This window comes from Bubalus bubalis, chromosome 14 (genome assembly GCF_019923935.1).
Source record: "Bubalus bubalis isolate 160015118507 breed Murrah chromosome 14, NDDB_SH_1, whole genome shotgun sequence".
NCBI lineage: Eukaryota > Metazoa > Chordata > Mammalia > Artiodactyla > Bovidae > Bubalus > Bubalus bubalis.
In genome coordinates, this window is record NC_059170.1 from 16,713,929 (window position 1) to 16,737,558 (window position 23,630).

The 23,630-nt window shown below is 41.7% G+C and overlaps 1 protein-coding gene across 1 annotated transcript in view; it reads right to left on the reverse strand.

Moving 5' to 3' along the window:
• Positions 1-23,630, reverse strand: part of RPRD1B (regulation of nuclear pre-mRNA domain containing 1B) — a 57,410-nt gene that overhangs the window by 22,130 nt on the left and 11,650 nt on the right. Inside the window, exons 3-6 of the mRNA XM_006051740.4 lie at positions 21,347-21,480; positions 12,934-13,046; positions 11,255-11,381; positions 5,158-5,333 (exon numbers count right to left, since the gene is read on the reverse strand). Coding sequence (XP_006051802.1) covers positions 5,158-5,333; positions 11,255-11,381; positions 12,934-13,046; positions 21,347-21,480 — 550 coding nt within the window. The remainder of the gene's footprint in view (positions 1-5,157; positions 5,334-11,254; positions 11,382-12,933; positions 13,047-21,346; positions 21,481-23,630) is intronic.

Sequence of the window (23,630 nt, forward strand, 5' to 3'; positions counted from 1 at the left end):
TAGAAGTCTGATATCCACAACATACCAAGAACTCTTACAATTCAAGAACAAACAACTCAGTTCAAATTTGGGCACAGGACTTGAACAAACACGCTCTTAAAAAAGATACACAAATGGCTAACAAGCACATGCTAAGATGCTCATCCTCGTTAGTCACCAGGGAAATGCAAATCAAAACCACACGATACGACTTCACATCCGCCAGGATAGCTAGAACTTAAAAAGGGCAGACAACGCCAAGTGTTGACAAGGATGTGAGAAAAGAAGCCTCATACACTGCTAGTGGGAATGGGAAATGGCACAGCTGCTATGGGAACCAGTTCTGGCATCTCCTCAAAAAGTTAAACATAGACTTCACTTTACGACTCAGTAATTCTATTCCCAGGTATACATATACCCAAGAGAAATAAAACATATGCCCGCACAAAAACGTGTACACAACTGTTTATGGCAACACCATTCATAATGGCCACAAGGTGGAAACAGCCCAACCGTGCATCAGCAGATGGACGGGTAGACATTTTTGCATATCTATAAAATGGACAATTCAGCCATAAGAAGAAATGAAGTACTAATACATGCTACAACCTGGATAAATCCCAAAACATGCTAAGTGAAAGAAGCCAGACCCAATTATATGAAATATCCAGTGCTGGCAAATCCATGGGCACAGAAAGCTGATTGGTGGTTACGAGGGGCTGGGAGGAGGGGCACACAGGGAGAGACTGGTTAATGGGGTACAGGGTTTTCTTTTGCTCTGACAGAAAGCGAGCTATTTTAGAATTTGATACAGGTGGTGGTTACTCAATACTATGAATGTACTATGTGTCGCTGAAATGCATATACTTTAAAAGGATTATTATTTTCATGTTTCACCTCGTATTTTTAAAACATCTGCAGACAGGAACACAGTTCTCCAGAGTTCGTCTCTGTGTGGCATACAGTCTGTGTGTGTACCACTGGCAGGGACATCACACACAGATCTGTCTCCTTTCAGTTCTAGAGCTTTGCTAGAATGTCAACAAACATCATGATGTTTAAAAAAAAGGACCAATGTGTCAAAATTATGAGCACCTTCCCCATTTTGATTTTTTTCTTCAATGCATGTACAAGTAAGATTTCCCTCCCTCTCTCTCTTTTCCCTTTGCATATGCCCAGATGGAATATACCATATCAGGCTTTCTCCAAAGTGACAAGGCTGGAACTCTGTCCACCCTACTCTATGGCTTGTGAGCTTCTAGCAATCACTTGGGGTTAATGGTCACCTCTATCCCCCAGAAACAAATTCTCCCTTTGCTCTAAGAACTGAAGTTTTAGAGGCTTTTCTGGCTCCTTTTCCTTTTTTGAATTCACTTTCTTCTACCTCTTCCACATTCCTGATCCTCCCTTTCAGGCTGCTATTTGTGCTTCCTGCTGCATGTCCTCTTTCCCATTTCTATGTTTTCTCATGTTCACGACAAAAGCATGACAAATATTAAGCAGCTTTCCTTCTAACTTGCCTGGAGTTTAAGGCCAATGTCTATTATAATATCCAAAAGCAATAGCATGGGGAAAAAAGAAAAGAAAAAAAGGTAAACAAAGAAAAAATGAATCATGATTCTCTTTAAAGGAAAAAAAAAATACAAAGCAGGAAACCCACAGTTTCCATCAAATACTCACCTTTCTTTACTAATATAGTCTTTACAACCAAGAATTAGTTTTTAAATGTAACCTAAAAAACCCTCTTCATTGAGTAAGGTTGTATCAGGTGATGAATTTCACTCCCAGAACAAATATTTACTGAAAAAAATTACGTTTCTGATACTGGAAGAGCTGCCAAAGAACACCTATTCTAGTGAACTCTGGAAGACCTGCTGAAGGCATTTTTGTTGAGTTGCTAGGTTGCATCTGACTCTTTGCAATCCCATGAACTGTAGCTTGCCAGGCTCCTCTGTCCAAGGGATTTCCCAGGCAAGAATACTGGAGTAGGTGGTCATTTCCTTCTCCAGGGGATCTTCCCCACCCAGGGATCGAACCCATGTCTCCTGCATTGGCAAGTGGATTCTTTACCACTGAGCCACCAGAGAAGCCCACTGAAAGCACAGCATTGTTCAAAAACTGTCTGTGCATTTTATAATTCACTTCTATTTTAAATAAATGTCTGATTGATAGTGTATTAAACAAATAACATTTTCAACTTTCCTCAGTTGATTTTAGCTTAGACATAGTGAGTTAAGGTATTCCCCTTATTGAGAACATTTGTCACATTCTACTTTAACTTCATTCTTGCTTCTACTAGAGTGGAAGCTCACTAAAGGAGAGCATATATCCTGCTCATCTCCACTTACCTCCTGCCTGGCATGGGTTCTGCTAACTTCATGGCTGAATGAGCAGCTGCTAAAAGAGTTTTGTTGTTGTTGAAAGAGTATGACACCTAATTCCCACAGGAGGGCCCTGGGACCCCGCTTCCTGTACCTTCTGTCTTTGTCTTCCTTTACTCATGTGTCTGCACCAGTGTGGTTGTTCTCCATTTACAAATGTATTTCCCTTCTTCAGTTGCTACTTCCTCTTACGAAAAGTCTTTACTGCCTGCCCGGAAGTTTAGACTTAACCTTAAACCACAATCGTAAGTGCAACCACAATCCTAATTGCCAGCTGCCTCCTTGATCTAGATTACATACAATCCCTTGGTTTGGTTTTACGTTCAACCATCCTGTTTATGCAAAAACATTATTTCCTTGAGGGCAGAAACACAATTTCTCTGGGAGCCATAACTCTTGTCTTCTACGTCTCAGGATCTGAATCATCCTAGGCTCTGAATCATTATACTTCCTATCCCAAAGTTCAGGAGACACTGAGAATCTAAGATAAAATTCTCAAGTGAAAGAATAAAGAGGTACACTCATTATATAAGGAAGATATAAACCTGTAGAAAAAAATGTTATGTGTTACCAAATTAGAACTCTGGGAAGAAAAGAGACTCTCAAGCAAGTAACAACAGTTCCAGAGTTCTAAGAATTCTATGTTCATACACTGATGGCAATGAAAAGATTAAAAAATAAAAGTAGATTTCATTACTCTTCTGATGTGGCAGTTTTAAAACAAGGACTAGTAATGTTAAAAAAAAAAAAGAATGTTAAAAAAATACATATACTTTATGTACTGTCCCTATCAATAAGACATTTTTGGAAGATTTAGAAGAAATCATAGTAATAATGTGTCTTTCAAGTGGCACATACTTATTAAGTTTTATCATCATCATAAAGATATAATGGAATTAAGATCAGTCTATTATGGGATATGAGAAAAAAATCTCAGATTCTAGGGAGCAGATTGTTCATATTTTTAGCAAACATGGATAAAGAATGAAAGCCATTTCTCAACATCTTATATCTAACAGTTTGCTTTTTTAAAATGTAGCAAATTTAGCTCCATTTTTACAATGAATAGTTTTCACTCATGTGGCTGACAGACATGGTTTGGGATAAGAACTGGGAGTTCAGAGTCTATACTTTCAGGTGATGGGACATACCTGTTCTGATTCTTAAAGTGATGGAATTCCAATGCCCAAGTGAGTAAAAAAATTGGGGCTGGAAAGCAACGGATCCAAATCTCTGATCCATTTCTGCCCTAATAATCTCCTGTGGCATTTAGCAAACCATTGGTTCTACAGAAACCAGGAAGATTCCCCCAGAAGAAATATAGGGAGGAAAGTGCAACCATGAGGAAAGGAGACGAACAAAGGGTTAATTCACTCTACCAACCCAATCTCCTTCTCAAAGACTCTGTCCTCTATGGTAGCCTGCCACGTTCCACCCAACAGCAGCTGCTCATGATAATCAATGTCTGACAGATCAGAGAAAGCCCTTAATGTGTCGCCAAGGGGCAGTTCAACAGATGGTATGGTGACTTACAACCAGAATCATTAATTACACTCTCTTATTAGTCCCGGGGCACAGGGCTGAAAATGCTTCCTCAGTGAAAGATGAGCATTTCAGATAAATGACCGTCTGGTACTGCCTATGAAACTCCCTTTAGGATTTCTGGTCAGTGTTGATTTCTAAATCTAAGCCATACTATTTTTATATCTCTTTCCCATCTTCCACTTTCAAGCTGGCTAGGAATATGAAGTTCCCCCTACCACTACCCATCACAGCTCCCGTAATCATTGCAGTAACGACATGGCAAGAAGCGCCATCTTTCATTTCCCTGCACAAGTCAAATGACTGTGTTGAAAGGCAAACATAATCATGGCAGCCTCAGGGCTAGCTCACTTTTCCGTCCCTCTGGGCCAGAGAAAGCGTTTCTTGAGTGCAGGGTTGGCAGATGGGGACAATCCCCTCCCTCCCTGATCTACTCTTGTTTCCTGTAAGAAGTGACTGATTCTTCACCTCAAAACTGTCTTCCCTTCCCAAGCCACTGGTTGCAACTCTTCTCTATATATATTTGAAAAAAAGAAGGGCAGACATTCCTTAAAAGGAAGCTTAGCTGCAGGATGCAAGCAAAAGTTCCCAGATATCCACACTTCTGGTTCAGTTATCAAAGGACTGAGATAAACCACCAGGTATTTAATTAAGCCAGACAAATGCATGGAGAGAAACTAGTTCTGGAGCTGCTCTCCAAGGGCATTCAGACAATGTCAACTCAGGGTAAAAATCAGCTCCTTCTCAACAGTTTGAGAACTGGGCTCCACAAACATTATTAGATTTATGTGGAATTTTAGAACAGACTGCAGACAGAGCTTGGAGGCACACTACTTACTGGCCTTAGAAAGGATACAAGTTGGAAATAAATCTCAATATAATCCAAAAGAAAGTTTTAAGCATTTCCCAAATGCAATCATTCCTTGGCTGTGCTGAATGCCTATTCTTCTCAAACCTCAATCTACAATTGTTTTTCTTGAAATATGAGTTCAAACTAAAGCAATGAGACCCTAAATGCTGTGATTTAAGACTTCATTGCTTGCTTTCTGCATTCCACTTTGTTCTTTCCTGGACATATAAAAAACATGACTTCAATTTTCAACTTGGTTTAAATCATTACAGTATCTGATGGATGTTCTCATCTCATGAATGTTTTAAATAAAAAAGTGCTAATTAAGGCATAATAAAACCCTCCTAACGTGGGCTCCAGGAAGGTAAACTTGGGGAGTTTGGGTCTGCCTTGCCGTGTACTCACTTCCAGTTTTTTCTCCTTTTCTGACAAAACGTCTTTCTGGTTCTGGGTGTACTCCACCAACATCCGAGCCAGCTGGCGTCGGTCTTCCAGCTCCGCCGCCAGGCGCCCGTTATATTCGGCTAGTAACAGACATGCTTCATCTACTGTTTTTGAAAGACGTTCAGCTGCCTCTTTGTCTAAATACAAGTGAGACCAAAAAGAAAGAAACAATAAATAATGACACAGGCATAACTGCAAAGACTTCTGGGGGAGGTTAGCAGTTTCTCCCCTAACACCCAAGTCCAATAGGCTGGAACCTGTAGACAATGGACTGGCTGGCAAAAAAATCAAAGGCACTTACTCCTGTCAACAAAATGGGACCTTTCTGAACTACCTGAAGTGAGGCAATTGTACAAAGAGGTGAATCTGACAAAGGACTTCAAAATGCCTATTCCTATAAAAGCTCTACAAATAAACAGAGAGATTTACAGTCATATATGAAATAATATTGCCCCATCTCTGAAAATTTCAAAACTGCTTTCTTCATATTACGTCATTAAATACTCTTTGCATATCCATCTGAAATACAAAAGTAAGCACCCATTTCTTGAGTGTGAAAACTAAGACAATAAAAGCCACACAACAGATTCAGTATCGTGGGCTTCGCTGAGGAGCTGTGGACTCAAAACCATAGCTCTAAAATGGACCTACAGGGACTTCCCTGGTAGTCCAGTGGTTAAGACTTCACCTTTCAATGTAGGGGGTGTGGGTTTGATCCCTGGTTGGAGAGCCAAGATTCCACATGCCTCATAGCCAAAAACCCAAAACATAAAACAGAAGCAACATTATAACAAATTCAGTAGACAAAACAAAAAAAACTCGATTAAAAATAAATAAATAAAATGGACCTTTAAGATTATATTTCTTAATCTGTGTAAGCATTAAACCTCTTGTTCAGCAAAATATACAGTCTGGTAAGACAGAAGTTTTTAAATGCTTTTGAATGTGACCCATGCTAAGAAATACACTTTATATAAATATATATTAAAAAAGAAACCAAAGTTTCATTAGACAATACTTCCTTCAGTGTGTGCAGAGCATTCTATCTGCCATCTCATTTAAAAAAAAGAAAAAGGTTGGTTATTATCTACCAGACTGACTTCAGGCCCAATTAATGGGTTGCAACTCATTGTTTGGGGAAGAAACTGCAGAAGAACCAAAGCATAAGAAAGGGTATCCTTGGGAAAAAGTGGTGAACCACACTCAACCTCAGGAAGTAAAAAAAGACAAAGGATGATTTGTGTTTAAAAAAAACTGATGTAATTAATTACATGTGGGGATGGTGAGATTAACACTGAAGTATGTATGTTGTTGTTGCTGTTGTTCAGCTGCTAAGTCGTGTCCAACTCTTTGCAACCCCATGGACTGCAGCACACTAGGCTTCCCTGTCCTTCACTATCTCCCTAATTTTGCTCAAACTCATGTCCATTGAGTCGGTGATGCCATCCAACCATCTCATTCTCTGTCGCCCCCTTCTCCTCTTGCCTTCAATCTTTCCCAGCATCAGGGTCTTTTTCAATAAGTCAGCTCTTCACATCAGGTGGCCGATAGTACTGAAGCTTCAGCATCAGTCCTTCCAATGAATATTTGGGGTTGATTGGTTTGATCTCCTTGCTGTAAAAGGGACTCTCAAGAGTCTTCTCCAATACCACAATTCAAAAGCACCAATCCTTTGGCACTTAGCCTTCTTTATGGCCCAATATTAGTACATGACAACTAGAAAAACGATAGCTTTGACTATACAGACTTGGCAAAGTGATGTCTCTGCTTTTTAATATGCTGTCTAGGTTTGTCATAGCTAAAAAGGCTTTAAAGGATCAAGAGAGTTCGGTGCTTTGAAACAAAGCACTCGAGACGCCAGTAGTTCCATGGGATAAACTGAAAGTGAGTGTCCGTGATACAGATTTTGCTTCCTCTGAATGCAGGTGGTCAAGGTGAGAGAGTTCAGCACAATCATAGGTAACCCAGATTTAAGAATTCCCCACAGAGTTTCTCTGGCAAACAGTGTCGGACTATTAGACGCTGCCTCAATATGAATACTGGAAGGTGAACTGTTGAGGGATTCCAAATTAGGCCTGATGCCAAAGATCAGGTACTTCTAGGCTCCTCGGGGACAAGGAAACAACAGCATGTTCTTGGTGGAAGGGGAGTGAGCCAAAGAGAAAACAAAGGAGAGAGACAATTTCAGTCACCGAGGGTAAAAAGGACAGTGAAACTTATTCTTCAAGACTGGTGGCACAGTCTAGGAACAAGCTGCTGGGGTCGTTAGGTTGGTTACCTTCATCACTGCTGAATTATTTTTGTAATGGTTAATTTCATTAAAATGTTTCAGGGCCTGTGGCAGAAAATGACAAGTAAAACACTACTTTTTGAGATTAAAAAAAAAAAAAAATCAATTCTCACACTCCATGAAGTTGTACAAGGGAAATAATTCATTCACACAAATAATTACAACCCAGAAAAAGAACCTGTGATAGTTTTATGAGCCAAAGAAAAAAATGCAGTTGAAACGCAGCAGTGAGATGCTCACTTTGGGGAACTTACCCATGGCCACCCTCAAATGCTCTGCCCTCCCAAGCCCACAGACAAGCGCTGTGTGCCTCCCTCAGCCACTCTGTCACTTATGCACGGGCACCCCATCTGCTGCCTCCAAGACTCAAGTGTCTGGGACTGGCACCTGCGGGTCCCCAGCCGTCTCTCCCTCCGGAAGCATTCCCACTAGCACGCACACACACTGCTCTACCTTCTGACCACGTGTCCCTCCCCAGCTACCGTGCACATGCCTGCTCCCCTTACAGCGGAACTACTCGACAGAGCTGTCTCTCCTCCTGGTCCCCACCCTCTCTCCTACCAGGTCACTAAACTCACTCCAATCAGACTTTTATACCCCAACCCTTCCAAGCAGCCTGACATATATGTGGACTCTTATTGTGTGTCCAACACTGTTCTAGGCTCTGAGCCAAAAGGTAACAAAAAGACCAAAACTTTCTGCCTTCAAGTTTACATTCAAAGAGAGAAAAGAAATAAATAATACACTATATTTTACTTATTTACCAGCTGAAGATAAGAACTCTAGAGAACAAAAAGGCAAAGCATTTGGAAGGAGGTGGTGCGAGAACAAGTCATGTGACCATCTGGGGAAGATCATTCCAGGCAGAAGAAACAGTCAAGTACAAGGGCCCTTGGAGAGTGCTTGGCAAGGAACCCACATGACTAGAGTGTTCTGAGCAGAGTGGGGCATGATCCAACTTCTATTTTAGTGGATCACTCTGGTTACTATGTTGAAGACAGACTGATGGCTGGAGGACAAGAGGCAGCAGGGAGAGCAGACAGGAAGCTACTGGGATAATTCAAGTGAAGATGGTGGAGACTCCCACCAGGTGGCAGCAGCAGAGGTGGTAACAGGTGTCAGATTCAAGCTGTAGTTCAGATCAACAGGAATGATGAGAGGGTCCATCTACTGAGATAGGGAAGACCATGAGACAAATTTGGGGGGAAGAGGAAGAGTCTGGTTTGGGACAGGTCAAGTCTGAAATGTCTTTCAGGATATCCAACTCAGTAACACTCAGAGCAGGAGGCTGGATGTATGGGTCTCAAGTTCAAGGAAGAGGTCAACCCTAGAGATGTAAATTAGGGGATCATCAGCACAAAAATTGTTATTTAAAGTCATCAAACAGGATGAAAGGAACTGTCAGTGAAACTAACTAGGGAAGAGAGCTAATTACTCAAAATTAAGAGGAGAAGAAGGGAAGAATCAACAAAGGAGCCTGAAAAGACAAGAGACTAGAGAGGAAAGTTAGAACATGTGGCGTCCCAGCCTCCTCCTGCTGCCAGAAACACAGCATCAGAAACCTGGTGGCCTAAAACAACATAGACGTAGCATCTTGACATTTATTGTAGTATCATGGCCCTTTCCTTCTATCTTCAAAATGCATCTCTCCAACTTCTGTTTCCCCAGTCACATCTCTTACTCCTGCTCTCCTTGCTCTTCTAAGGACCCAGACCACTTGACTAACCCAGGAGAATTACCTCCCCACCGCAAGATCCTTCACTCAACCACATCCACAAAGTCCCTTTTTCTATGTAAGACAATATATTTGCAGGCTCTAAGGATCAGAACATGGACATTTGGGGAGGACCATTATTTTGCCTACCACACCAAGTGAGAAAGTATTTTTAGGAAGAAGAAATGATCAACTGGGCCAAATTAAGAATGGGCAAAAATATATAAGGCCTTGATAAGACTAGTAAGGGGGGCACTCTCCGTCCCCCTTCTGATGTCTATGTCAGAAACTGTCTCTGTTTTTATATTTTAATAAAACTCTGTGCCCCCCACCCCCCCAGACACACACACACAAAAGAATGGGCACAAAAAGTTCACCACTGAATTTAGCAACATGGAAGTCATCAGCCAACACTGATAAGAGCAGTCAGTGAAGTGAAACCAAAGGGTGGTGGGGGGCGGTAGAGAATAGGGACAGATGAGTATACGCCATCTATTTAGAATGTTTAGCTACACAACAGAGAAAGGAGACAATAGCTGGAGGAAGGTACTAGGCCAAGAAATAAAAAATTTTCCCACATGAGAAAAAAAATATGTATTTTATGCTATGGAGAATGGCCCAGTAGCGGGGGTGGGGATGGACTGGAGATGCAGGAGAAAAGGGGAGGATTGTCAGAGCAGTGCCCTTGGGTGGGTAAGAAGAAATAGGCTTACTAGGCTAACGGGCTGCTTTAGAAAACAGCATGTTCATCCACAGAAATAGAAAGAAAAGTTAGCCAATGTTAATCATTTGTTTTGCCCAGCCACATACAATTGTGAGTGGCGGCCGCCAGGAGCTGGGGGGTGGGTGGGGATATTTATATTTTATAAAAATATAAAAACAGTGAATTGTTACTTTAATGATAGACAGCTTCAGTTCTGCAAGATGGAACGAGTTCTGGAAACTGGCTGCACAATGTGAATGTACTCAGCACTTCTGAATGGCGCACCTCTGAATGGCACACTTCAGAATGGTTAAGATGGCAAGTTTTGTTAGGTGTATTTCACCATAATTAAAAATCAAAATAAATACTTTTTAAAAGCCATGTAAGTCCTTTAAGTCAGTGAAAACAGACAAATGCAACTACACATGCTGCTGATTTTATGTTAACTTGTTTTCAGTTTTGCAGACTGTGATTCAAAAAGTTGAGTTTTTCCAGAAGACTATAGGGAGAAGGGAAAAAAGAGCAAAAGGCACTCAGGGTGTGTGTGAAGGGTGATTATAAAGACCCGAAGCCGAGTAACAGAGAACATGAGGCCAGGAGGGGGCTAAAGGCTGGGAAAAGGGGGAAAGATCAACAGCCTGTGCGCTCAACAGGTTGTTCGATCCAGTGGGTTTGATTGCTGGGGTGGGGGGAGTAGAGAGCGAGCCAAGAGGCCTGGCTGTGCTCTCCAGTAACCCACTCCTGCCTGAAGGGCTTCCCGCCCCCTCTGTCTGGGCAGCACTGCCTTCCCTCACATGTCCTCATAGCTTGCTTCCTAAATGGAGGAGGTGGGGAGTTCACGCTCACTCTTTCCTCTCGACTGACCAAGCATAGAGCGGGAAGAATGTCAACTGCCCCTCCCTGTTTAACTGGGGGTTATCATCACAAGGGCAAGGTGATAAGATTAACAATACAAACCTCAAGGGGGCGTGGTAGGGTACAGTATAAAAATCATGACACTGAGTCATACATTTTTTTTTTTGTTAAGAGGGTCATGAGTTTAATGCTTCCCCCTCCTTTGCCCTCCTGCACACAGTTTGTACCGATTTCAAAAGACCTTACTTGAACTGAGTACCACAGGCTGTGGCACGCCAGCATTTCTGCAATATTTCCTAGAGTCACTATTCAAGCTCAGACTATCCCAGCAGCTCATTTGTTCAGTCTGTGAGTTATGTTTGCAAATCTCAAGACAATAGAGTACCCAGCCCCAGGTAGAAGGTCTGTATCTGCAGACGTTGGCATGTCCTGGGGTCTGATGCACTGGAGATATGTTCCCCTTCCCTCATCCTTCACCTGACCTCTAACTTCTCACCTGTTATTTTTTCCAAAAGAGAAACATCTTGCACTTCCTGGGGTAAAGAAGCAATTTTCTGTCGGACAGTAGCATCCCCCGATGCAGCATTTTCTAGGTCCTGCAAAGCTTTGATCAGCTCCTCAGTCTGTACAAGGAAAACAAAGATAACACCATCCGTGAAGATATGTGGGGATGTGGGGTTTAGAGAAACTTAGCTGGAGTTCAACAAGGTGAAGGCGAATTCTAAAATTGATCATCCCTGACATTTAAAAAAGAACCACTGTCCCTACCCCAGAGTGTATACTGAATCAGTGATATAAATTCTAAGAGAATGCACATAGTATTTCTAAGTGTGAGGCAGAACACAAATGAAATTCTATATAACTGTGGAAAAGAATTTTTTTTAAAGAGTATGTTTTTGGAAACTTAAGAAAATGGAGTCTGGTTCACACTGCTTAGTTTCAAAGGATGCATGGTCTCTAGTATAGAACGGCCTCCAGTTTATAGTAAAGGAACACGTATCAAACGCTCCAGCAACCTGATTAAATGAAAGGACACTACCTACTTCAATTCTTTCCTGGATTTGCTCTACAAAATGAATGTCACAAAGATGATGTTTTTGATTTCGGCAGCCACTACCAAAACTAAATGTGTCAAGCTCATTAATTATAAACAAAGAGGAAAGAAAACAAAAACAAACAAAAAAAACAAACCAAGAATGCATATTCTGTGTATACCAAAAAAGGGTTTTTTAATTGTCAGGAAAACATACAACATTGACAGGTTAGCTAGTTCACAACGACCCCCAGAGTGCCCTGGAGACAGCAGTCAGGTTAGCTAGTTCACAATGACCCCCAGAGTACCATGGAGACAGCAGTCAGGTTATCCTGAAAGTTGGTCATTTGGGCTGTTCTCTTGCAAGTTTTTAAATGCAAAGATACATGGCCTAACACTGTTTTCATTTAACTCCCAGGCTAATTTGACATCTTACCATAACACAAATCAGACATGCTTTCTATTTACACAGGCCTTAAGCACACCCATGTGTAATAAAATAAAGCTGCATTAGGCAGAATGAGAGGCAGTGCAACTCAGTGAAATGTGTATGGGCTTTGAAGTCAGCCAGGCCCAGATTCAATTCAAACACCAAGTAAGTTACTTAATTTGTCTCCTTGAGACTCACTTTCTTTGACTGTAAATGAATACATAAATAAACAAACAGCTAAAACGAACCAACCATACAGAGTTCATGAACTAACTTACACAAGGGGGTCAAACAATGCAAATATATGGCTAAAAACTCAGTCAATGCTAGCATCTGGTCTAATATTTAAATAGGCTATAGTGTGGCAAATTTGCTGTTGCTACACACACTATCCTCAGATACTAACACCTTGTTTACTTATAAGACAAGCCATACTAGAGGACTTCTGAATGTCTTTGTAATATCTACTGGTTTACAAAAACTACTTTTAAAGAATATTTTAAATTTCTAGGAGTGAAAAAACACCAAATCCAATTACTCTGTAAAACACAAATCCAAAGCCTGCTTCACGAGTGGATCCTGCACCCAGTGCCAAGAGCTCCCGTCTGGTGATTCCACACTACTGATCACTAGCTCCACCTTGTGGCCAGAACCTTCAACTAGGGGTCACTTCAAGCCATTCAGCCCGATGCTCTGGGGGGTCCGGACGTACCAGGAGGGGCCCTGCAGAAGGATCCTGGGGAGAGTAGCTGCCAGGATAGTCGTCATCCTCCTCCTCTTGTATTTGCTGAAAAGTCCGCTTCAGAGATTTCTTCTCCTCTGTTGCTAGAGGAAAGAAAAGAGTGGCACACGTGGGTCACTGCAGCCTGAAGAGGTAGGTCAAATGCTAAGCACAACGGGTCACAAGTAAAACAGGGTAGAAGGGTGCACCTTTCCAGAGATGGCTTAACATTAACCCTAAATGCCACTTATTTTCAAGTGGTGGTCATTCCGTACATTATTGAGAAGAGTCAAAACGGCCTCAGTTGGTCGTCTCAGATTGACTCACTGGAAAAAAGCACCTAAAAGTGAAACTTACCAAACTAACATATTTCACTAAAAAACCTCATTATCTTTAAAAGAAAAGAAGTTAACAGGGAAAGTAAAAAGGTAACAAACCTCATGAGAAAACATAATGAAGCAAGCCAACGTGTGCCAAGGCCTGAATAGACTATACCGTGTGTATAGTGAGAGACTTGACGCTTTCTGGGATCATTTCAGAAAAAAGTAGTAGAGAGACCCATCGATAAGACTGTGTCAAAAGCTCTAAAAACAAATACCCTTTAAATCATCCTTTTAAGAACAAAACAAACCTAGTTTTACACTAAAATTTAAAATAACCATTGCTGAGCATGATGATACTACTAAGAGAAATGACCTAGGTCAACATTTAAAATTAACCACTTTTGAGGCTAATGGGTTACATTTTTTAATTATCTGTATCATGTGCTCTTAAATTTTTATGATGGATGTATTAATTCCAAAATCATTCCTTTTGCATCAAATTGGACAATACAAAATAAACACCAAACAACTGAGGGACATAAAGATAAACGAGAAATTCAGGTTTGGAAAGTAAAGAAACTACTGGACGCCTAACGTGTGCCAGGCATCCCAAGAGCCTCTTTACATTTGATCCTTTGAACAATTCTAAGGCGTGGTGTGTCTCCATTTTATAGGTGAGAAAATGAAGACCCAGAGAGGCTGAATAACTCATGTAATGGTATGATTTCAAAATCTGTGTGCTTTCCACCGAACTCAACTAAAACTTACTTAGTGCCAACACAACTATCCTCTCCTCTTGTCAAGGGAGGGGCACCATGCACCTGCCTCAGATTTCTGTGCGTTATAAACAGGACACGGATACTTCCTGCTTAATTCAACATTCTCTTCTGGACCCCAGGATGCAGCTTCTGTTCTCTACCTTACATATTAACTGAGCGAACTATGTTTGACGTGAAAGCCAAGTCAATATTGTGGGTTTCATTTTTTTTTCTTAATGTTTTGTTTGCTCTGCTAAAGAAGAGAAACAGCAGCATCTGTATGACGGGCAGTCCTGTCTTCGTGCTATTCTATTATGCACAGATTTATTACCATGGTTTGGTTAAATGACACCATTCCCCTAACAACACACTTTAAATTTCAGTTGTCATGGCGTATTTACTCGGAGTAACTGCATCAACAACAAACCTCGCTGCTAATTTCGGTCCACAAATCACTACGTACATAACAAAAGGGCATCATGATTAGTGACCGCATCACTTCTTTCAAGGTAAGTAACTGGTCACTGTTATTCAGTTCACACATAGGCAACAAAGTGTTTAGTTGTGTTGTTAGTCTCCCAGTGTCAAAATCCACATGACATTTTATAAAAATAAATAATCAAAACAGGGAACTGACTGACAAAGATGAAAGAGAAACAAAGAAACTAAAACTAAAATTAATGCTGGAAATGAAATTCACATGAAACATAAACAACATAAATGGGGCTGTACAAGAGACTGGGGCTGTAGGGATGCGGACCCTTGTCATGTTCTTCAGGAGACTCTGGATTCATAGCCAGAGGGAACTTAGTGAAGGCCAACTTATCAACATAAATGAAGGAAGTGGTTGTGATGAAAAGAATGTCCTAGAGGAAGTAATGTTGACAAAATTCACTTTAGAGGAACGCTTAAGAGATACTTCACAACACTGACAGCACAAAGGCTAAAATGTTGGAAACTGATCCAAAGTGAGAAAGGAGCATGACAACGATGGAAAAGATGCAACAAGCTTCGTTCAAATCACTCTTGGTAAGTCTGTTACAGAAAAATAAACATTGCAACTCATGTTTCTAATTTATGTTAAAACATGCTAAGTGAATCTTTATTTTACTTTTTTGTTTTCTTATACAATTGAGATCAACAGTGAGTTTTTCTTTCTTTGACAAAAAAATTTTAAAAGTCACAGAACAATTGTAATTTTCCACATTGATTATTAAGATCACTTTGATGGTATTCAGCTTGACCAGTCATTTTTACAGTCCTGCACTACGCAAAGCAAGGATGGCTGTATTTTTCAAACAGAAAACCTGTAAGGCTGTAATTTGCATATGAAATGTCTTTGCAGACACTGGCTGCCTAAGTAGTGTGTAGCGTGTGGTATGATCCTGTTGACATTCAGTCACCACAGCGTCAAAGTGGCTATGTTTGATTAGTGGCCACAAGAATGTAAGCACAGGAGCAAAAATGAATTTATAGTATTGTTCTGTTCACTTCCAAACACCTAGAAGAGAATGCTCAAAAAATAACTGTTAAAGACACTAAAGAAGGTAGAAAAAATTATAAAACTTCAATTTTCCAACTCTCATACAGAAATTATTACATATAAAAACCACATATCACTGAACATCTCAGGACACTAGGAACCACTGAATTCAGATAGTGGAAGCCCTTACACATATCTATGTCTTTGCTTTCCCCACTGCTCCCCACCTCATTTTTCATGAGAATGTCAAGGCCCATCAGCTGAGGTTTCTCTAAAGCCAGAGACCTTGTTTAGTAAGTCTGGGTCCCACAGCAAAAGCTTTCTGTCTCCTAAGCGGGAGTTCTTGCTGTCACTCACTCACAGCAATGCAAAACTGAAATCAAACTGATGACAATTTTTGGGCTGTTTCCATCCTTCACATCCTGATGGAAGAGGGTGTAATAGGAAGTAACCATCATCATCCTATGTTTCCGGTTCTCTCCTGTCTCCACTTAGAGGACCTACTGGAAATAAATCATTTATCATTTCCCCCACAGGGCTCCACCTTTCCTGAGCTATCTAGTTCCACTGGCTCCATCTTCTAAGTACCATGCCTTGGAGAATAGCAGAATCTCTCCCCGAGTCCCAACTTGTAACAGATTCCACACCTGTGAGGAATTCTTCCATATGCCCGCTTTCTGCTTCTTCCCAAAGCCTCTTATCAGCCACCTGTCCTCTCTCATGCCTCATCCAGACCGCTGTCCCAACTGCATCCTGCCTCTTCCAATCACTCCTTCTCCAACATGGACTATACTCTCTCTCTTACTAAAGCTGAGCTCTGGCCCCATCAGGCCTCTATTCAAAACCCTGGAAAGGCCACCGAGGTTCAGTCTACTTGGTAATGAATGGAAATGGCAGCATCACTCTCAGCACTCACTTTCAACCATCACCATCTCCCTCTAACCCCATGGGCCTCTCTTTGAAAGCAGTTGGCCCTGCTACTTTGCATGGCCGTTGGCAGGCCACAGACCTTCTGTGCTGACAGAAACCTTGAGCACCTTATTCCTTTACAGCCCTACGATGCTCAGGAAAGTATCAACACACCTGAGCCTGAAACCTCCCGAGGGCAGAGGAAGCACAGTGCTTGGAAAGCCCCAGGGCTGTGCCACAAATGACCATCCCCACTGTCCTTTACACGAACCAGACTCTCCTCTGCTCATGTACAGGGTTAGCAGTGAGGATGCCCAGAATCCTCAATTGAGTCACACAACCATTAAAACGACCCAGGCATCTGCCAGGCCCGTTCCTGAGTGGATTTCAGACCAGGCACCTTCCGCTATCCATTCGGCTCTGACCACAGCAGTTCCACTCATCCCCTTTTCACGCCCTCACTCACTCTGTTCATAGGCAGGCAAACACCTCGGGGGCAAAGTTCCTTCTGTCCTCATCTTGCACACCTTCTGTTCCATCCTCCAACTCATTCCCGTGTCTCCAGGGGGCCTTGCACTCCACTAACCATCAACTGCTCTGGTGACCGAAGGGTTTATAGTATGCATAGACCTGACTATGATAGAATTTCCGACAATAAAACTAATTCTAAGGCAAAAAGTTAGCCCGAATGGTCCCCAATCACATTAGAAAATGCAGTCATCTACCCAAAAAGCTGGACCTTCTGAAGATCTACTAAAAATTTCTAAGATTAAAAAAAAAAAAAGAAAAGAAAGAAAAAAAAACCCCACAGATTTTATATTACTTTTATAATGAAAAAAGAATCAGGAAATACTATTTCTAATAACTCCCTCATTCTTTGTTCCCTCCCTGCAAAAGAGACTTTTCTTTTAAAAAACACATTAACTTCTACTTGTGGGGAGAAAAAGATGTGCAGCAAACCAAGGGCTGACACTCAAGGCACAGTTCTGGAAACACCCGACCCGTCTCATCTCACTGGACTGAACCGCCAGGTCCAGCCCTGAACCCAGGAAGCTAAGCCTAGAGTGTGCGCTCTGAACCACCATGCTTTCCAACCTCGCGCAAAGTCTCAGGGACTGAAAATACTAACAAGATTCTTCCTACTTTTGCTATTGGCTTATATTTAGAAACTCAGAATATTAGATATTAGAACTGGGAGGGGGTGCCAAAAAGAAGCCATGTGATCACATTAATAACTTCATATCTACATGATCTCAAGTAATCCTCACACAGGCCTATGAGGTATTACTATCAATAGCCATACTGTACAGTGAGGAACCTGGGGCTCAGAGAGGTCAAATGCCATGCCCAAGGTCACACAACTTGCAAGCGACAGAGCTAGGATTCATACTCTGGAAGTTTGCTTTCAAACCCTTGCCCTGAATAGCTAAACTAACTATACTAAAGGTCCAGGGAAGCTGAGTGACCTACTCATGAATTCATAACCTAATTCAAATCAACTGAATCCATGTGCTTGCAAGGAAAAGTTAAGGTGTGAAGAAAATATGCTTAAAGTTATACAGACCTGAGTTTATATAGACTTACTTATCAATTGTATCTACTTGGACAAAAGTACTCTATCCTTTCGAGTCTTAATACTGTCATCTGAGATACAATACTAAATACATATAGTCCTTAAGTACCTAAAATAAATTAACAGGAAAAGAAGCCAGCAGAGAGACTGGAGTTGAATAAATGCTACTTCCTTTGTCCTTCCCTTTCCCTTTCAAAGTCTTCAACCATAGGATACTGTGTGATTCATGCGGGACTCAAGTAAATGGTGACGTTCCACCCAGACAAGCAACGACTTGAGTTTTCCCAAGAACAGAGAGACAACTTTAGAATCCCTGGGTCCTGTACCTGAGAGACAGGTGAGCGAGTCAATTCCTAGGCAGGTTGATAAGAAGTCCGGGGGTCCCCGAGGAGAGAGGGGTCTGGGGTTCTCAAGGAGGAAAGAACAAACTTTTTTTTTCTCTACATTCATTAGTCTTAGTCATATACAACGTTTTTTTCTTTAAGTCTGTAACTGATGATTACACAACAAACAACTCAGTTTAAACTCTGCTAAGGATTATATAACAATAATGTATCCTGCTTGAGGGCAGTTCTCCTTCCTGAAAACCTCTGGCTAATCCTGTTATCTTAAAATGTAAATTGTGGGAGTGGGTCTGGTAAAATTTTCACAAACTTGAGACAGTCTTTTGATTTATTGTAATAATTAAAAAGTATGTAACTCCCTTGCTAACACTAGCAAGGGGGGCATTCTCCATCCCCTTCTGATGTCTATGTCAGAAGCTTTCTCTGTCCCTTGTCTTACTTTAATAAAACTCTGCTACACAAAAGCTCTTGAGTGATCAAGCCCGGTCCCTGGTCCCGTATCTTCTTCGGAGATCAAGAATCCGACATTGTTCACCATAAGCTATCACAGGTATATAAACTCAAAAAAGGTCCAATTCTAAAAATTCCTAAACTCATACATTCTAAAAGATTAGAACTGCCAAAGTTCCACGAGAAAATTTTTATTCCAAGGGTAAACTCTTATAAAGCTGTCTGCAGACAAAGAATTACTCATGAATTAACACTGCAATATAAATGGACTATTTAATCCTGGAAATAAGCTTCTGGAAAAATTCATCAACATTCTGAAAGGACTGTGTAAAATATTCTGGTAACTGAAGTCTGAAGAAGACAGTGAGAAGACAGTGAGTTAGCTGAGACGAATACACACGTTGGAACCTTTTGATACGTGTTTTCATCTTTACAAACTAGAAAAAGAGAAATTATCTTTGGATCAGCATCATCCTCCACAGTAAAGGAATATTGTCTCTATTGTTAATGTCTAGACACTACAAAAAAAAAAAAAATCAGAAACCTAATGGAGCTATTTTCAAATCTACTGCTACCACAAATCCCCCAATTAGTCTGACTCCTCCCTGAGTGCAGAACTATTTCTCACTCCTCTCTGCTCTTTCCTATACTGTCTAGCAGAGCTGTTTACTCATAGCATATGTCTGGCAAATGTTTGCTGAATTGAAATTCAACACTTGGCTTCAAACATCATCTTTCAGAGCTCTCCTACTTGCCCAAAGGTGTTTTTAAGAAATCAGTACTGTTTACCAATGAACTTGAAGTCAGAGGAGAGAAAAGAATGCTGGATAATTCGCCGACACTGTGCAGAACACCTCCAAAGAACACAACACTAACACGGCCAGAATCCAAAGTAGGAAATATCTTGCTCTTCGGAGTGACCCCAAAATTGTCTTCTGTCAACTCCAAGTAAAACAACAATGATCTGCAATCTGAAAGCACTTATGCCATTCTTATCAAGCCTCTAAACTATAATTTCACAGGAAAGTTACCCTACCTTAAAACACATATAAACTCAGATCTGGAAGGGATCATGAAAGGTATACAATAAAGAGTTGTTGAATGAATATCATCACATATGCTGCTGCTGCTAAGTCGCTTCAGTCGTGTCCAACTCTGTGCGACCCCACAGACGGCAGCCCACCAGGCTCCCCAGGCCCTGGGATTCTCCAGGCAGGAACACTGGAGCGGGTTGACATTTCCTTCTCCAATGCATGAAAGTGAAAAGTGAAAGTGCTAATCATGGTTAAATTCTATTACAGACGCATGTACAAAATACTAGAGGAACAAGGAGGGAATTGGCTACCTGTGCCCAGTCAAGCTGGCAAAGATGTCAGAATGAGAGTAGCATTCTTGAAGAGTAGGTTCACCACGTACAAGGGGGCAGAAAGACATTTTAGGCAGAGGTAACAGCAGATGCAACGGAGAAGGCAATGGCACCCCACTCCAGTACTCTTGCCTGGAAAATCCCATGGACAGAGGAGCCTGGTAGGCTGCAGTCCGTGGGGTCGCAAAGAGTCGGATATGACTGAGCGACTTCACTTTGACTTTTCACTTTCATGCACTGGAGAAGGAAATGGCAACCCACTCCAGTGTTCTTGCCTGGAGAATCCGAGGGACAGGGGAGCCTGGTGGGCTGCCGTCCACTGGGCTGCACAGAGTTGGACACGACTGAAGTAACTTAGCAGCAGCAATAGCAGATGCAAAGGAAGGGGAACCACAGAGCATTCAGAAGGGAAGTTGTTAGGAATGGCCAAATATGGTACATGTGAGGAAATGGGAGAAGAATCTGGAAAAGGAGACTAGTTCACATTATAAAGAGAACACCATGTGAGGACTCGGACTTGATCCTCCAGGCAATGGGTATATATGCAGTCACATGAGAGCTGTGCCAACCAGAATTCAATCACAACTAACCAGAAGCCAAAGAACCAAATAATGTTTGGTCTTATTCCTCCTCTTCAAAGGAAAAAACAAAATAGCTTTTAAGGACTTGGCAAAATTCACATACATGCATGTACACATTACCTGAGGATATCCTTGGCTCAATAAAGACCAAAACCAATTTTTGATGACAGCTGACACCCGTCAAAAGTACATCACCAAACCACATGAGTATTTAATGAAACCAAGTTCCAAAAGGGCTAAAGGACTTATTCAAGAGCCTATAGTAGCTAACGGCAAAGCTAGGACAAAATCTTACCCAGGGTACTTCCTAGTTCCCTAGAACTCTAAACAAGTTTGTCGTTCGTTTCCCTTGCGCAAGGAAAGTCTCAGAAAGGCAGGAGCGACCCAAGGAGAATAGAGAGCAAAAGGCAGGGAACGAGATGATGAACAGCATGAATACGAGAACCAGGCTTACACGCTGCAAGCACTACATAAATTCTCACCATCATTTATGAGCATTTCTCTCTGAAGAATCATACAATCGCTGGTGGTTCACAGCAACCCCTACTGCAGCTTTTCATATTTGATTCGAAAGTAGGCAAAGACCAAGGGCTGTAAGCATGTGGTGATGTCTCTACCTTTGGGGGGAGGGCTCTTGGAGTCCTCCATAGACAGCTTCAGCTGCTGGATGAACTCGCCGCCATACACACTTCTTTCTTGCCAGATGTTCAGCAATCTTTCTAAAGGTTTTTTACAGCCTTCATCTGCCTCTCTGCCCAGAAAAGATGAAAAGATATATATAAGCTTAAGATTTTTTATTTTAATTAGGACACATTTACTTAAAAAAAAAAAAAAAAAACAGAAAACACCAACAACTGACTACATGATTTACATATTTAAAAACAGAAGGAAGAGTAAGGTACATACTGTAATTAATGGATACTCAAAACTTCACCAGAAACTATATTCTTCCTGTGGTGTGTAGGGAAGAGAGAGGGATTATGTTACAAAAGTAATTTGTGTCTTTTATCCTCTTTGAAAGGCAAATAGGGCAAAAGCCAAAGGCTCATTTTCACTGACAGAAAATTATCAAAACCCAATCATATCAATTGTGACAGCTTGCTTTTTAGAATGCATTAACTTAAATCTAGTGCCAGACATACTGCTGGAAAATTAAAGCAGGCCAAAACTTTTTAGGATGAGAAAAAAATTATTAAAATCAAATGTTTAAAATGGGGAATACATTTGTAACAACGCATCAATGCTAACACATCAACACCTCTAACATGCACAAATACAACTGTACACATACATATGTCAAGACTAATCTCAACTTTATACTCACTACTTCATAATTATTTTCATTCCTTGCTAGGTCTACATTCCAGGTTCACACAAAGGTGTGGAGCAGATAATCTTAGAACACACGGAGCATAATACAGTTCTTTGTAATTTATATCTGAATGAAAGAAGCTAGATAGTTTTATTCTTGACATATTACTCTTCTTAAAACAGACCATTTTTCAGGGCAATGACCATAGCTCACAAGCAGTGTTAGACAGTTGTTTACTATCAAGTGTCAGACAGCAAGTGGAGGCGTCGGGGAAAGACTTTTCGAAAGGAAAACAAATCCCCTCACCATACGCTGCATCACTATGAATTGTTCTGTTCCGTGAAGCACTGAGGGGCTTTACACAAGAAAAAATACCCCGACATTTTAGCTTCTAAGTCAATAAATAGCTTTAACAAGAACCTCAAAAAGTGGTGAGTGAAAGTCACTCAGTCCTGTCCGACTCTGCGACCCCATGGACAGTAGCCCCCCCAGGCTCCTCTGTCTAGGGGGATTCTCTAGTGGGTTGGAGAATCTGGAGTGGGTCGCCATGCCCTCCTCCAGGGGATCTTCCCAACTCAGGGAAGTTGGGAAGTCCTGCATTACAGGCAGATTCTTTACCAACTGAGCCACCAGGGAAGCCCTCCATACCAAGTTCAACTTAGGTGGGAATTTCACCCACCACCAGCCCTGACAACACTTTTAAAAAAACTTAAAAGATGAGCTGAGGTTTTGGCCTCATCTGGTCAGACTGTATTACTTACGAATTATTAGTGACAAATTTCGCTAAATTGGGGGGGTCAAAGTACTAACTAAATCAGGACACATGCAAAATTAATTGTTCTTTTGTTCAGCCTTTTTTTAAGTCAGAGGTCAGGATGAGGAAAAGGGGGGAAAACTTTCCACTGATAGCTTATAAAACTTAAAGATATGACCTTGATATTTATAACAAAAACATCTCTACTCCATCTTCAAAATACACCTAGAAACAAATTCCTTCTCTTTCTCTGCTATCAGCCTGGTCCAAGTCGCCATCATTTCTGGTCTAATGGCTGCAGCAGGCTCATTACTAGTCCCCCTACTTCCACCCTGTCCTCCATCTAGTCCCAAGTTTTCAAACTCCAATCCTACCTGTCTTGTGGAGGCAGTTCACGTCACTTTCTTTCTCCAAACTTTCAACAGTTCTTCCCCTTCTCCCTCAGAATAAAAGTGAAGGGCCTAACAGAGCTCACAAAGCCCTTCTCGGCCCAGCCCGTCATCTCCCCGACTCACCTCCCATCCTCACTCTCCCTTCCCTCCCCAGCAGCTCCCTGGCCCTCCTGCCTCAGCGCCTTGCCCAGCTCATCATCTCCCCAACTCACCTCCTGTCCTCACTCTCCCTTCCCTCTCCAGCAGCTCCCTGGCCCTCCTGCCTCAGCACCTTGCCCAGCCCATCATCTCCCCAACTCACCTCCTGTCCTCACTCTCCCTTCCCTCCCCAGCAGCTCCCTGGCCCTCCTGCCTCAGCGCCTTGCCCAGCTCATCATCTCCCCGACTCACCTCCTGTCCTCACTTTCCCTTCCCTCCCCAGCAGCTCCCTGGCCCTCCGGCCT